Source organism: Sparus aurata, chromosome 9 (assembly GCF_900880675.1).
Source record: "Sparus aurata chromosome 9, fSpaAur1.1, whole genome shotgun sequence".
NCBI lineage: Eukaryota > Metazoa > Chordata > Actinopteri > Spariformes > Sparidae > Sparus > Sparus aurata.
Window position 1 is genome coordinate 6,578,088 of NC_044195.1, and position 17,444 is coordinate 6,595,531.

The window sequence follows — 17,444 nt, forward strand, 5'->3', positions numbered from 1 at the left end:
TTCATAAAGGGACTGTGCAATAAAAATTATGGTATAGGGAAGTGCAATAAAACAATAGGAGTGTAATAAAATGATCAGTGCAATAGAATTAATGATGTTGTATAGGTATATAAAGAGTGTGTGTGTTCTGTGTTGACAAGAATTTATGCTTTATGAAAACAGACTTCCTCTTGTGTTTTTTTTGTGTGTGTTCTGTGTTTTTATCATGAGCTATATGTGACCATGTGAGTTCTCTTGTCTCTTTTCTTTGTGAAACAAATTTCTCCTAAGGGAGACAATAAAAAGCAACTAACTAACTTAACTAAGAGGATGGGAGTGCTCACTCTGTATGAAAGAAAAACACCCAAAGTAACAGAAAAATGATAGGCGGAGCCGTAACAGTGGAGCATGAATCAAACTAATCTGAGTGTGGTCTCCCATTCCCTTTAAGAACCAGGTGCACCAGGGCCTGGCACATATAAAACAGTAGTATTCGTCTTCACTGAGGGAAAGGGATTTGGTCCTCAGCTGCTGGACCCTCTGCCCAGTATTCAATATTCACCAGTCACTCTTTGGTCTCTTAACGCTCTCCTCTACATTCATTACTTGGAGTAGATTTCCGCTGCCACTCCATTCCAGATGAAGTCAACATTATAGTAAAATTCTAATGATAAGCGTGACAATCAATCTAGATTTTAATCCTAAAAGTGTGCAAAGTAATCTCTGAGTTCTCTTCCCACAGTAAATGACTCTGGATAAGAGCAGAATCGGATGTGACTGCAGGTTTTCATTTCTCTGGAGATAACATAATGTAAATAACATGCATCTGTTAGGCCTCATGCCACATGGCTCAAACAAAGAGAAGGCCTCTAGGAGACATCAAAAGCCTAACTACTAGGTCCCTATCAACATAAGGGGTTGAAGAACAAAGGAACAGAACCAAGGCCCAAAAGGTGTGAAAAACTGTAACTCAAGGTACGCAAGCCACCAAAACTTTCACTCGGTCCCTATTGGCTACAAGCCAGGAAACTCCGCCAGGATCACAATGACGTCACTCCTAGTTTAAAGGTCAGGAGACCCCCCTGCACGCCACATTCCCAGGGAGCATTGTGTTGTGAAGAGACTCCGGTTTCATCACAAAACTCAACATCCTAATAATCAAGCTTTTTGGCTTTGACACCTTTTTGTATTTTCAAGGCCACTGTTTTCTTAACATTATTGAGCAGTGAGGTTGTAATGTTTGTATTTCGTTCTGAAATAGGGTAATTCAATCACAGAGAATGGCTGGTTGCCTTCACTGATAAATTAAAGCGAAGCTCTGTCTAAGGTTCCCTGCCTTACCTGTGGGACAGACGAGGGAAAAGCACCAAAGTTAGTTTGGGTCTTTAATGTGGAGTTGTACGTGTCGATTAATTACCTTCAGTAGATGACCCTCAGCCCTCCCCTTGTGTGGAGAAGGAGTGTGTAGCATCAACAGGGAAGCGGCGCATTGTACTGCTGTACACTTCTCTCCACAGGAGGGCTGACAGTCATATACTGCAGGCAGGCATGGACTGGCCATCTGGCATACCGGGCAATGCCCGGTGGGCCGACGCACATTTATGGGCCGGGCTTTCATAATTTAATCCAAAAGTTTTATTATAAATCATTTTTATCGACCGCGATGGCCCATTGGTTGATTTTCTTGAAGGACACTGGGCTAATCCAATCTCACTCAGCCCTCCTTTTTTTTTTTTTCTAAATGCACAATTTAGAGGGGGTGGCCCATTGGTCCGTTTTCAATATAGACAGTGAACTGAGCCAATCAGGATATAGTACGAAGGCGGCCCCACCCCTCCCTGCACTGTCTCCTGTAACTTCTGCTAGTTTCAAAGTGTTGAGCGCGAGGACTGACAACATGGAGCAACCAAAGAGAAAGAAATTGGGTGCGGAGAAGTTGCGTGCTAAGAGAAGAATCTCACTGTAGATGCTGCAAAATGTACTAAAATCACAGACATGTTCGCTGGAGGTGCTGCTGTAGCCTCCACGTCCTCTGAGACAGCAATGATCCAGTAACAGCAGGTTGAAGGTGAAGACAGCAGCAGCGGGCAGGAGAGGAGCAGCCAGAGATGATGCTGACTGACAGGGACAGTGTAGTACAGCTGGTAAGGAGGTAGTAACGTAGTAACGGTAGTAACGAGGTGATGGAGGGAACGTTAGCTCTATTACATTACATTTACACTTTATTCTGATAAAACAGCAAACAGTAAATTCTGAGAAGTTTCGTATGAGCATTAAGTGTCTATTTTAGGCTCCATCATAGCATTTTAGATATTTAGGTTAAAGGTGTGTTGAAAGGCTGCATAGTAATTTGAATGTGTAGCAACCCTTTATGCTGTGGTTAAACATGTTTTAAAAAACACATTTTAAACTGCTAAATGATTAGTAAAAGCTTTGCAATTTAAGCATTACTAAAGTAAGTGTAAAAAAAGTATATAAGTATTATTAGCAAAAGGTTTGCCCACATAGAACAAGAGTAGATCTGTCAAATGCTTTTAAGACAAGTTGCTTTGCATGAGTTCATAAAGCAGCCCTGTTTTTAGCCTGATATAACAATTTTATAGCTTTTTAAAAGGAGCACCTTTTAACCTGAAGAATTAGAATTGAGCTGCTATATCAGGGAATTTCAGAAAATACATATTAGAGATGATTTCAATGAAAATTATGAAATAATCAATTGAACTACACAGAGCAGACAAAAGTGGTAGAGTTAACAATAGATGCTAAACTTCTGAGATCTAGGATGCCAATGATACATTATGCTTGAAATAGAATATACCTTTACTCAACTATGTGTTGAGTAAATGTACTTATTTGCTTTCCACAATGGTTATTTGATAGACTTCTAAAGTAATAATAAACTGTAGATTTCTAATAAGCCTAAAGGCAAAAAGTTATGGGGTTTTTTTTCCAGTTGTGCTCCGCTAATTATGAGGGGCCAAAAATGCCAGGGCCGATTTTTTGTCCCAGTCCAGCCCTGAATGCAGGTAATTAACTGTACCAACAAAAGCAATGAAAGACCCACTTCATGTATAACAGCATTTAATAACAATGAAATAATAATAATAATAATAGCAAAAACAATAATATAATAATAATAATGAAAATAATGGACATACATATACACACTTTAGAGAGATAGATGAGCCTTAGTTGTGGGTATCTATGTGGAAGTGTGAGCAGAAAAGCATTTCAAACAAAGATGTTACAAAAGGCATCAAAAACTTCATAGCTTTGAGAGAAAGATGCTGGGTACTCAGCCTTTTGTTCAATCAAAAAATTAACAAGTGACGTTTGTGTGAATTCCAAAACCAGAATGCTGTCCACTGATAATTCACACAGCATCCTGTTCAGCACTTGTCACATCATGTGGTATTACTGTTGCGTTAACAGAAAAGCAGTCTCTGATCAACTCGAGTACGGCCTCAACTGAAAGTTACGCTGCAGTTGCAGTAGTTTCTTCCTGATAGTGATTTTCTCATGGACCTCAAAAACGGACTGAATCAGACTGTTAACCCTCTGGGGTCAACAGACACACCGACCAAATCACGTGGCCGATTTAGTTGATCATGATCATGTCATCAACCATGAGCTGACACTGCGAGAGACAGAGAGATTGGACAGAGTGTTTGGCAGCCTCTCGCAGTGGCAGATTTTCTTTCTGAAATTTTCTTTTTCAGTTTCAGTTTTTTGTGAGCATTTTTTGTTCACTCTAATGTAAATATATCTGCTGTGCATATGTTGCACCTACTTGTTTGGTAGAAAATAAAAAAATAAATATTTCAATAGTATATGTGTATCTGCAAATATTTCTGTGCATGTGAACAATCTGAAGAATTCTTTACAGTTTGAACTATGTTGGCAAAGTACTATACTAAAGAAGAGAGTGCTTTTCATTATGCCCAACAGTGTGTAGTTGGTTAGATAAAAATCTGTGATACTAATGAAGTGTGTGCCATCTGGTGCAAAAGTTTGATTTTGATAATGCTATATGTAGTTTTGCTTGCAGTGCTTTTGCAGTTTGGGTATGTGGTTTTGTGAATAGTGTTAAGTATTTTGATAAAACCAGCCTAGTTTGCAAAATTGTGTTTCAGCAATTGGAAAAAACTTTTATCTCAAATAAATTCCAATAAACATTTTCTGTCAAAGTTTTCCTAAAGAATGAATGTTACCGTTACGTGATTCTCAAACAAAGTCATTTAAATTAACCTAGGATCTCAAACCAGTTAATGATTTAAGTAACAATTTACATCGTTACCCATTAACTTCACATACAGATTCAACAAAATACATAAGCTTAAATTAGCATAATCAAAATTATCCAACTTGAACTGCATTTTACTTACTAATTCAACCAAACAGTCATGGAGAACAATGACCTGAAGACATCATCCACATTCAAAGTTGTTTTTTCCTACCAGTTGCGACTTCTGATTGATCAGGAGCTGTGGTCATGCCCTGTTTCCAGTGGCAGAGTTTGGGCTCCACCAACTTCTTTTGCATGTGGTCGCCCTCTGCAGGTTTGGAGTGCATCAGAGTGTGTCCTGTGAATGAATTGGGATTTGACACAACATGCACCTTATTCAGCCATCCTGTCTCAGCACTGGGTACCATATATACATGGACAATATTTACACCAGTCCCAAACTGTTCAGGGACCTGACCAGCAGGAGGTTTGGAGCATCTGGCACCTACAGGGAGAGCAGAAAAGGATGCCCCAGAGAGAAAGGCAAATGGTCTTACCAAAAAATGTGGAATAGGGTCTGTGAGATGGATCTGAGAGGGCCCACTCATTTTTGTGAAGTGGATGGACACACAGCTGTGGCGTCTGTGCTCCACCATCCATCCTGCATTTTCAGGTGAGACAGCGCAGAGAAGGGTGAAGGATGGAGATGGACGCTGGGCTGTGAGAGACATTCCCTGTCCCACACCAGTCATAGCCTACCACAAGAATATGGGTGGGGTTGACTTGCCAGACCAGCTCAATCAATACTACTCAACCCACAGAAAAACTGCTTGCCAGTACAAGACTGTGTTGCTGCATTTCTTGGATATTGCAATTGAACAAATGCCCTCATTTTGCACCATGAGATGAGCAATGCCAAGTAGATGCAACCCATGGTACACAAAGACTTCATGGTGGAGCTGGTGTGTCAGCTTTGTGGCATGGACAAGGCAGGTGTTCCCCTGAGCAGGAGAGCTAGTCATGTTCCTCTGCCTATTGACACAGCCACTGATGCTGGCAAAAAAGCCACAAAGGGCAGACTGAAGTGAAAAGCAGCCTCAAGGTGGACAACAGGAGGAGGGACACACCCTGGACGTATCAGGCCTGTGATGTGCCTCTCTGTGTGGGTATGGAAAGATACTGCTTTCTAGAGTGGCACAAATCATTTGGTGGCATCTTAATGTGACACCTGATTGTTTTGTAAATAGTTGTAAATACCCCTGAGGCATTGCCTGCAATTTATTGTTAGTAGTTGTATATAACGTTGTTGTTTGCTACATTTGTAAATAAGTTTTCAAGTTTTCAATTTATATTAGTATTCAAAATGATAAAAATGGTTCGCTAAACCATATTTGTGGTTTTGGATTGGATTTCATGTTCCTCACTTCATAGTGCTTTTGTAGAACCTGGTTAGCACTTTACCTCTAAACAGCCACATAACTAATGTTTGCAAGTTGCATATGTTTACGGCTCATTTTGTTGCGGAGCACACTGAAGAAATGCAGGTCCATAGGTCAAGCTTTGATGTGTCTTTGACAGCAGCATCCAGCACAGACTTAAGTTTCTCTGTTTCGCTCAGTAATGACTTTCATTCCATCCGTACAAACTCCTGTACATTTGGTCAGTCAAGTCAATGCCATTCTCCTCAGTAATGTGAAATAATATTTGCTCTCCAGTTTTCCTGGTCAGACAAACTCAAACCTCTATCTAACAGATTATGGCATTTACTGTGTCCATGTACACTATATTGCCAAAAGTATTTGCTCACGTGCCTTGACTCGCATATGAATGTAAGTGACATCCCATTCTTAATCCATAGGGTTTATTATGACGTCAGTTCACCCTTTGCAGCTATAACAGCTTCAACTCTTCTGGGAAGGCTTTCCACAAGGTTTAAGAGCGCGTTTATGGGAATGTTTAACCATTCTTTCAGAAACGCATTTGTGAGGTTACACACTGATGTTGGACGGAAAGGCCTGGCTCTCAGTTGGAACAGGAAGGGGCCATCCCCAAACTCTTCCCACAAAGTTGGGAGCATGGAATTGTACAACATCTCTTGGCATGCTGAAGCATTCAGAGTTCCTTTCACTGGAAAATGCAACCCCACAACATAATCCCCCCAAAACTTTACACTTGGCACAATGCAGTCAGACAAGTACTGTTCTCCTGGCAACCGCCAAACCCAGACTCATCCATCAGATTGCCAGATGGAGCAGCGTGATTTGCCACGCCAGAGAACGTGTCTCCACTGCTCTAGAGTCTGGTGGCGGCGTGATTTACACCACTGCATCCGGCGCTTTGCATTTCACTTGCTGATGTATGGTTTGGATGCAGCTGTTCGGCCATGGAAATCTATTCCATGAAGCTCTCTACGCACTGTCCTTAAGCTAATCTTGATGACATGACATCTGGAGGTCTGTTGCGATTGACTCTGCAAAAAGTTGGCGACCTCTGCGCATTATGCGCCTCATCATCCGCTGACCCGGCTCCGTCCTTTTATGTGGCCTACCACTTCGTGGCTGAGTTGTTGTTGTTCCCATCGTTTTCACTTTGTTACCACTGCCAATAACTAAACTCACACACAAACTAACATTCAAAAAGCAAATAAAAAAATATCTTGGAATTTCATATCTGTAAACTAACATAAGCACACATACACATGCACATGCACATACACATACACACAAAGGGTCTAATGTAGGGTAATGGGGTCTATTGTTGTCATTTTCATTTGTTTTACCCTCTTATTTTATTCTGTCTATTTTATTTTATTTTATAACCGCTGTACATTGGAGTCATCCTCCACACGTTCTCTGAGGTAGATGACAATCCGATTGTACAGATTTAATGTAAGATTTTGTTGACTGTCTTGTTTTTCATGTTTTATGCTTAAATGTACTGGTTTTAAATGTGGACCCCAGGAAGACTAGCGTCGTTCTAGAGCGCAGCTAATGGGGATCCTAACAAATAAACAAAAGTTATAATACCACTGACAGTTGACTGTGGAATATTTAATGGAAATCTCACAACTGGACGTGTTGCACAGGTGACATCCTATCACAGTGCCATGCTGGAATTCACTCAGCTCCTGAGAGTGACCCATTCTTTCACAAATGTTTGTAGAAACATTCTGCATGCCTCGGTGCTTGCTTTTATACACCTGTGGCCATGGAAGTGATTGGAACACCTGATTTCAATTGTTTGGATGGGTGAGTGAATACGTTTGGCAATATATAGGCAATAATAGTGTACTTGTGTCATAATAAACTTAAACTATATTCAAGTGAGGACTACTGAAGCTTATAGGGTTTATCAAGTTTATTCATTTATTTATTAAAGCAATGAGCTGTCACTCAAAGCAGACTGAGGCTTCACCTCAGCTAATTCAAATCACTGAACTTGCTTCTCAGCAATGTTTGTTGTGTCTTTTGAAAATTTGTATAGCTAATTGGACAAGTAAATGGCTCGCTGAAGCTATAGGGGAAAGCACTAATGTCAAGATAGCGACCACAATAACTGACAGACAGCTCTGGGCAGTGGCATCTACCCATCAGATACCGCCAAGATGGCGACAACTAGTACCATCTGAGCCTCTCGCAAGCCCTTCAGAAACCTTTAAGTAACTTCAGGCTGGCTTGTTTTACAGTCAGTGGTCACAGCACATTATTATGAAAACTGGGATAACTTTCCATCTCTCCTGATAGATGTGACCCCTTGAAGCCTCTCCGAACTGATTCCAGATATTCTCTGGTCTGGCTCTAATCCAGAATTTCTAGCTGACCCTAAGCAGCTGAGCAGTGGCTCCATTTGTATCGACGGCGATGGCCAATTGGTTGATTTTCTTGAATGACATTGGGCTAATCCAATGAAATCTCTCAGCCGGCCTCAGCCCGCCCCTCCCCTCTCCCTTGACCAAGGTTATCAACTTTTGCCATTTCAGCAGAGATGGAGAAAAGTGAGTGGAAATGGAGAAACCACAAAAGCGCAAGAGGGGCGCAGAGAAGCAATAAGAAAAAAGGCTAAAAAGCCTACAAGTGAACGCAGCAAAATGTGCCAACATTTCTGATATGTTTGCCATTGCCACCATAAGTTCGACTGCGGCAGTGGGTGCAGGGCCGGAGAAGAAAGGACAATTAGCTATTCAGGTGGATTCGGAGGAGGAAATGTTAGCAAAATAAAGAGGAACGTTTCATGTAGGGAGGGTGGAGGGGTGTCTGTGTGTGTGTGTGTGTGTGTGTGTGTGTGTGTGTGTGTGTGTGTGTGTGTGTGTGTAAAACTAGGAGAATATAACTGTTGTTTATTTTTGCAAATAAATGTTTGTAATTAATCACTTTATTCTTTTAGTGTATGAGGGTTGGGGTTGGGGGGCCTGGCTTGTCTTGGACACAGGCGAGGGAGGCTTCAAGGAATAAAGGTTGGGAACCACTGCTTTAAAGGGACACTTTACTGTAAATAAATTATGAATTTCTTCATTAGTGTAACATAACTGAGTAACTTATTAAATATTACGAATATTTTCTTAGGATCTATTTTGCTTGCTAACCTGAGGAGTTTTGTCTTTGCAGGAGCAATTCTGAAATATTTTGGAGCTGCGGACCAGGAAGCAGCACGGATTCCTTCAGCACTACTGGACCAGGATATTTAAGTTTAAAAATGTTTTATAATTTAAAACATTTTTGAGCACTGCATGAGTTTCATTTATTGACCTATAGAGGATCTTTATTGTTTACCTTGTATTATCATTGTCTATCAGTTAAACTTCCTTGGGTGGGTCAACTTAAGATGATTTGGTTTGATTTTAACTTGAGAGAGGTTTTCATGCCTCTAGCATGTTTTCCTCTTAAAATGTAAAAGATTGTTGCATCTCTGGGACCACCTAATGGGGTTAGGAATCTGTCTATCGTAGTTTGACAAAATAGGGGCCCCCAAAGAGCATCTTGGGCCCCCAAAAAGACAGAAACTGCCCTGGGCACCAATGTCAAGATAGGGACCCGATAACTGACAAAAAGCTGCTGGAGCTGGCAAGCTCTGGAGGGGACAGCTCTGGGCAGAGGCCAGCACTCCTGGAGGGATATGCATGAGGTAGTCCAGGTACATAATATTTTTTTTTAATTAAAGAATAAAATTGAAAATTCAATAGTGGGTTTACAGTATATTCTCTTTTGCGTCTCAACCTCTGCAACAGCTAGCACAGAGCTGCTTAAGTATGCTGTAGATATCTGAATGGAGGGGAAATATTCTTATTTCATGAACACACACAGAGTAGACCTGAAAAAAGAAGAGGCACTGGAAGATGACAGAACAAACCGGAATATCTGGAGTCCACCAAGGCTCCACTTCGTTACACATTAGATACTGCCAACATGGCGAAGACTGGTACCGTTCACTCTAAGCCTCTCGCAAGAGCTTCAGAAACCTATGAGTAATATCAGGCTGGCTTGATTTACAGTCAGTGGTCACAGCGCATCATTTTGAAAGCCGGAATAACTTTCCATCTCTCCTGATAGATAACATCCCTTTAAAGTTTTTCTGAAATGCAGGTCTGGCGCTAATTCAGAATTTCTATCTGACCCTAAGCAGCTGAGCAGTGGCTCCTGTTCTCCACTCTGACCAGCCCTCCAGACAATCCTCCGCAAATGTGTTTTTTTTTTTTTGATAGAGAGTCTGCTGACAAAACTTAATTATTGTAAATTTAAGTTTTTGTTAGTGTTCACATACAAAATAGCTGCACTGAAGACTTAGCCATGCATCACCACTGAGGCCACAGTACCTGCTAATGTCTGTAGGTTACAGTCTTCAGTCATGTATAAAATAGGGTGAACTTTCAGACAAGATTCTTTTAATGTGGATATTAACATCTGACAAACATGACTACAAGTTGGGAATGAAAACCTGCATTTTTCTTTAAAATCCACCCTGCTTGACACAATGCCATCAGTCCTGATAATTACAGACTACACAGTAAATCCATGAGATGCTGTTTTGAAAGAAAACTACAAAACAATCTCTGTTCTCCACTCAATGGCTTTTTTTTTTTTTTTTATAATTTGTTACTATTAACTATTATTACTTTATGTAGTTTTTATTTTTTTATTTTTTGTATGTTAATTTTGTGTTTCCTTATAATATTGTGAAATTTTAACATTATTTAGGTGGAAGCTTCAAATAAGCCCACTGGGTTTTCTGCCTCTTCCTGCACTGTATGTTATTTGTATTCTTTGTCAGTATTTCTGTATTTTTTAAAATTGTGCTAAATAAATAAAATAAAAAAAAATAAAAATAAAAAAAAAAAAATCCATGAGATGCTGTTTTGAAAGAAAACTACAAAACAATCTCTGTTCTCCACTCAATGGCTTCACTCAGTCATTATTCAAGAATATCATATTGTAGGATAAGCAATGTAAACACATAGATAAGATTAGCAGCATTTAATAACTTTACTGTCATATTATTTCTCTATGACAGAGTACATTTATCATTCATGCTAAGGGCCTAATTGCAGGCCCATGCAGAGTTTTTCTACAATATGTTGGCCTTACTGGAGTCAGCCTGGAGTATCTTAAATGTAACTAGGAGCTTAATTGATTTTCTTAACCAGGGATAGCAAAAGGCATAAACCACAGGATTTAGACAGGAGTTAAAATAATACAACCATAACACAAAGGCAACAGATGAATCATTGAGCAAGTTAACTTGGCCTGTATATTCAACACAATAATATGGGCAGAGACATATTAGAAACAAAACCACAACAACACCAAGAGTCCTGGCTGCTTTCATTTCAGATTTCTTTGCAGTTACTTTCCCTGATTGTGTGACAGCTGTAATATGAGACCGCATGGCACGAGCCTGAGACACAGCCACTACAAATATTCTCACATACAAAACAACAATAAGAGTAATGGGAACAATGAAGGAAAAAGTGAGATCTACAAGTCCAGCAATGTAGTTAATGAAAAATATACACTCTCCAATGCAGGAGTGATACCTGCCTGGTTGTTTCAATACATCCCTTAGGATCAGACTTTGAAAAATTACAGAGCATATCCAACACAGACAAACGCACACCTGAACTCTTTTTTGAGTGATTTCACTGGAGTAATGCAAAGGATGACAAATAGCTACATAGCGGTCAACAGATATGAGCACCATGGTTCCTACTGAAGCTGAAGCAATAACATATCCTAGATAATCATACAGAGTACACATGAGGTCACCGAGGAACCAGCAGCCGTCTATGAGCATAACTGAAAAGAACATGTAGAGGCCCACGGAGAAATCTGAGACAGCCAGAGAGAGGATGAGGAGGTTGGTGGGGCTGTGGAGCTGCCTGGAGAGGAAGACCAGCATGAATTTATATATTAATCATCATTCAGATAACAGCAGATCGAGCACATGACTGAAATATGATCAGATCACTATTTCTCACAGTTTAAATGTCAGTTCTTTTTACTACTATTCATTAGTTTAATAATTTAATGAATGTCTACTTGAAGTGGGAGATAGAGATGATGACCAGCAGGTTAAGAGCTGCAGTGAGCAGAGAGCTGAAGGAAAGCAGAATGTAAATAATGGTGTCAAAGTGAGGACGTATTGTCTTCCTGCAAGAGCTGTTGAGGAGTTGTGGAAAGCAGAGTTCAGTTTCCTCTAAGGTCTCCATCACCAGCGAGAGGAGAACCTGCTGAGCTCTGGCAGCTTTTTGACCAAAGCTTTCTGTCATACAACTCATTTATCACTATCCTTCCAGCCCAGCCCTCCTTCCTCCTCCCCTCTGCTGCTTTCTTCATCTCCATAGAGATTTAAGTATAATACCTTCTTTGTTCAGCCTCCTCAATGTTGGTGACTTTGATTTATGATTATCTCCACCTTTGGCCAACTGCCAGATGTCACAAGTCAAAGTTGGCTGAGCTCAAGCGGTAAATGTTGCTCTTTGTGAGAGTACATTTTTGAGCTAACATTTGTGCACTTGGGATTATCCAAGATGGTAGAAATCCTATGAATTTGTTCCTAATCCTGGAAATGTATGTAAATAATCACAAAACACCTATCCCAGTCTAGCCCAAAGTAAATTCAAAGCTGTTGATGATCCATTTGGAGTACAGACATGGTTTGGGGCTGTTTTGAAAGGTTATTAAGATGATTTTTACTTGTGCTGGGTTAGAGTCTAACAATATCTGAAGATAACCTCTAACGGCCTCTGTGAGCTGGACACAATGGGCCCCATTTAGACAGTCTTTAGCGCTCTGTCTTATGTGTTGCCCACTAGTATATTTACGGCATGTCCAAGTACATTACTTTTACGATTGATAATTTGCCAGCAGGACCAAATAGGTGGTATTTCAACTGTGAATTAGTCAAGGGTGTGTTTTGGGTTGAACATAGATAAACTAATATGCGTGTTGTCTCCCATTCGCTTTAAAAGCCAGGTGCACCACGGCCCGACACGTATTTAACAGTATTCGCCTTCACTGAGGGAAAAGGATGGGGTCCTCAGCTGCTGCACCCTCTGCCCCGCCGTTTTAAAATCATCTGTCCCATTAACATCTCTGTTTGACTGCATATGAAAAAATACACTGATATTTAACTGAGGAGGAGGAGAAGTGCTGCTGTGTTATATGATGAGGAATCATATGATGTATCATCCTGATCAATAACCAGTGGAATGAAAACAGAGAAATATGTCTAGGGAAAATATGAAGTACATAACCTGCAGCAACCCTCCAGCAGCAGAAACTATATGTGTATCCTTACATTAACATGCACATTTTTTGCACAAGGAACAGCTAATTAACTTCATTGATTATTTAGAACTCCTTGATGTCATGGCAAGCTTTTAGCTTCGGGCATCTGATGAGGATGCCACCAGGGCGCTTTTCTAGGGAGGTGTTCCTGGCACGTCCAACGTGAGAAGAGACCTAGGGGTAGACACAGGACCAGGTGGAGGGATTACATCTCCTCTCTGGCCTGGGAGCATCTGGGGATTCCCCAGTCAGAGTTAGCCGACATGGCTGGGGAAAGGGAAGTCTGGGGCTGGCTGCTGAAGCTGCCCGACTCTGGATAAGCAGTTGACAATGGATGGGTGGATGGATGAATTTCAAATGTTATTGGCCACATTATGCATCAATCATTCGGAGGCTGGTGTGTTAGTGGCTCAGGAGAGAGGGTCACTCACTGGTTATTGTAATATTTTTGTTTGAGTTTGATGTACTACTGAAACACCAAGACAGTTTATTGGTGACTTAGCAAAACTTTGTACATGCTAGTTTTAAAAATATATATATATACTGGCTGTACTTTGCTGATGTAGTTTTATCTTGAAGTGGTTTGCATCACTTTCCAACAATGTATGGTATGATTGTACATTAAACTGAGACGTTTGCCTCTTTGCTTAGCTGTGATTGTAAAGTTCGGCATACTAGTTAGATGATGACTTTTAAGAGGTTAACAGCAAATTACATCTGGTGTTTTTGCTTGAGTGTTTATTTACCAGTGTAGCTGTGTCAATATGTTGCACATACTGTCATCTATTTTATTTCAAATCTTTTATTTTTGTGAACATTCTCTTGTAATATTGTGTAATATTCTCCATGTTCACTATGTCCGCATTTTTATAACAGTGTTGAATTGAATAGGTTTTTTATGGTTCCGTGTCACCTGTTGTAGGACTTTAATTAGCGGTACACAACAATGTAATAGTGACGTAGCTCTACCTGCCCAGCAAAACTTGGAAAGCTTTTGCGCTGGTAAGATGTGTTGTGATGCTCTCTGTCTGTTGGCTAAGTTAGCATAATTTACTTTGTCTTAAACTGAATATAAACGTAACAATATCATTGCTAACGTATTGCTAAATATATTTACATTTACACTGCTGTTTATTTCGTTAAATTTGATACTTGATAACTGATATTTGTACTGACTGTGTCCCTCGCCACTCCTATAGGTGTGTTGCGGTATAAAATTGTTAATTTGTAATCCTGTTATATTTATGTGGGACTGCATAGTTTGACAAAGTGATGATAAGCCATATATTAAAGGTGCAATTTTTGTTTTTTTTCTCATAAAGAGATTATTCCTGTGCACTTTGTGAGTGTGTAATATTCTGTTTTGTTAGCTTCTACTAAATATATCACACATTACAAGGACACACATTTTTTTGATGTGTAGAATTTATTTACAGAAGTATTTTTTTATTTATATTATGGGAAAAAACTTGGGAAGTTTTCGTGCAGGAGACTGAGAGAGCGCCTGACAGCCTGTGTGTGTACTGACTGTGTCCCTTGCCACTCCTTTAGGTGAAATAAATGTGCAGATCATGATTCCTGGTCTGAGTGGTGTTCTTCAGGTTAAAAGCAACCAGATTAAAGCTGTTACATCAGCAGCTACAACACTTAACTGTACCCTAGCCTGAAGCTATTGCGCAATGACACACATTGGCCGTGTTTCCCAGATTCGATCGTTCTTAAGGACTTAAGAAGGCTCTTAAGAAGGGTTCGGCTAAGAAGGAGCGCTAAGATACGGGTGTTTCCCAGACGCGTTCTTAACTGCCTTCTTAGGAGAACCTTAAGATCAAGCCAAAGAAGCTTCTTAAGAAGTTCTTAGTGGAAGCTGTGGTGCTGGAACTGAATCAATCGATGCCAGGCAAATCGATCACCCAACTTTTTATCAGCGCATAAGTCACACACAGCGCCCCGTGGTCCCCCCACACTGGTGCAATTAGGCCACGCATGTATCGTGTGTGTGTGTGTGTGTGTGTGTGTGTGTGTGTGTGTGTGCTTCTCACTACTTTCAGCACAGCATGTTTTGCCGCTAATTTCCCACTTGTTACCTGGTCACCTCAGAAACGTGGACACTATACTCCCACATACTGTATGCAACAATACTTAACATTCCAGTGCAAGACTTTCAGGTATAGTACCCGGACACTGCAGCAATAAATTAGAGTGTGAAGGACGTTACATGTAGCCTACATCTGCTGGTTCTGTTTATTTATTTCAGCCTTCAGGCCTGACAGTTATGGTTGGTGTGGTGGTTGTGGGTTGTGGGTTTATGGTTTAGTGATCAGATTCAGATTCAGATTCAGATTCAGAATACTTTATTGATCCCCGGGGGGAAATTGTTTTTGTTCCAATGCTCCATGTAAAGAAGAAATAGAAATACAGCATGAATGGAAACAAGCAATAAGATGAAGATGTAAATAAAATAAAATATTGAAGTAGACATTAAATAAAATAAAATATCAAAGTAGACAATAAAATACAAATAAATAATAAAATAGTAGCCTATAGTATACAAACTGAAATATATACAATATACAATCAGCGCTTGGTGACTGGTGGTGAAGGGGTAGGGGCTGGGGTTGTTGGACCTCAGAAGAGGTTGATAAGTTCCTGTCTGGTCTGGGCACCGGCCTGATGGAGTACTGCACGCACATCGCGGGGGGCGGGGTTTGGGGCTTCGTCCTCTGAATGTTCCTCTTCGTCATCCACAGGAGGCGGCTCATCTGCGCCAACGCGTACTGCGATGTTGTGCAGCATGGCGGTGACAACAATCACGCGGCAACACTTGAGTGGTGACAAGCGCAGCCCCCCCGACGAACGATGAATGCACCTGTAGCGGGACTTCCAGATGCCAAACACCCGTTCAACCTTCGTCCTGCTGCGTGTGTGGGCCTCATTAAACCTCTCCTCCTGTGGTGTTGCTGGGTTGGTTACCGGCGTCACGAGGTAACTCCGGAGAGGGTAGCCACTGTCACCTAGGAGGATGCTCCTACCAAACTCTCCTCTGCCAGCCTTCTGCCCCACAGCTGAGTTGGCCCACATGAAGCTGTCGTGTGTGCCTCCTGGCCACTTGGCGACGATGTCAGTGATGAGGCCATTGTGGTCCACCACCACCTGGGTGTTGATGGCCGCGTAGTGCTTTCTACCGATCCAGCACGGATCCACCAGGGAGGGATTGTGGATTGGAATGAGGGTGCCATCCACCACACCGATCACCCAGGGGATACCAGCCACTGCGTGGAACCCTTGGTGGACCTGGCGGACCTCGTCCCGTGTGGTGGGCATCTTTATGTGGGTCCGGGCATGGCGCAGGAGAATCGGTGTCACAGCTGCCACACTCCGTGACACCGATGCCTTGCGAGGCCGGTGCCGTCCCCCACCACCTCCAGGAAGCTCCCCACTGCGTAAAAACGCAGCGCAGCCAGGAGCTGCACCTCCGGGCTGAGGGCAAAATTGCAGCGGGTTGCTCTCTGGATGTGTGGAGACACCAGAGTGATCAGCCGTTGGATCTCCGCACGGGGCAGCCGGTACTTTTCCTGGACAGCCCGGTCTGACAGCACATCCAGTGGGGAGAAGTGCTGACGCACGTATGCATTTATGTAAACCGTCTGGCTTCGCGCACGGCGACGCTGTTGGTTCGCAGCGAGAATGTGCTGTATTGCAGCCATGGTTTCTCACACGCACGGACTTTGGCAACGCCTTTATATAGAGTAGCAGGTGGAGCCTCTCTGGATGAGGTTCAGCTCAATTAAATTTATTTACATCTGTTTCCTTGATATCTGTGAAATGCCACAGGGATGTTGATGTTTTTTTTTATGTGTAGCACTATAAACTCATATATGCAGATGTGTGTGGAAAACTTAAACGTGTAATTCAATAAAAAGTTTTTTTTTTCTTCTTTACTATTAGCCTATGTTTCTTGCGTCAGTGGTCCGCAGGATATAAATTATATCATATCATGTTTATAAATTTCCCTGACGCGGCTTGATCACTGAGCATTTGGTCGCTAAGAAGGCTGTTAAGAGTGGGTCAGCTCGATCTTACATTTCCTTCTTAGTGAAAGATCTTCTTAAGCTAAGAGTGACTCTGGGAAACACATCCTTCTTTCACAGCGTTCTTAAGAGCGCTCCTAAGAAGATCTTAGCACTTAAGAGCTTCTTAACGAATCTGGGAAACGCGGCCAATGGCAGGCAGTTTGTGGGACAACCTTTTGAGTAATTTCTTAAGTCATGTGGAATTAAGCACATCAGAGCATCACCGTATTATCCTAAGAGCAACGGAATAATCGAGAGGTTTCACAGATACCTGAAGAAAGCCTTCAGAGCGACCAAGTGTGAAGCAAAGACATGGAAAGAGGAACTTCCAAAGATATTAATGGCGTATCGCTCAACTCCACACAGAGTGTCACAAGTAACAGATGTCAG

General features: G+C 41.5%; 2 protein-coding genes across 2 annotated transcripts; both read right to left on the minus strand.

The window, feature by feature from the left end:
• Positions 1-10,762: 10,762 nt before the first annotated feature.
• Positions 10,763-11,903, minus strand: LOC115588539 (trace amine-associated receptor 8a-like). The gene is made up of 2 exons (XM_030429195.1): positions 11,734-11,903; positions 10,763-11,573 (listed from the first exon to the last, which is right to left on the minus strand). Exons 1-2 carry the CDS (start codon positions 11,901-11,903, stop codon positions 10,763-10,765), a joined length of 981 nt encoding a protein of 326 aa, XP_030285055.1.
• A 3,706-nt stretch (positions 11,904-15,609) lies between these two features.
• LOC115588134 (putative nuclease HARBI1) lies at positions 15,610-16,305 on the minus strand. The gene has a single exon (XM_030428518.1). The coding sequence runs from the start codon at positions 16,303-16,305 to the stop codon at positions 15,610-15,612; it is 696 nt and encodes a 231-aa protein (XP_030284378.1).
• Positions 16,306-17,444: the final 1,139 nt, after the last annotated feature.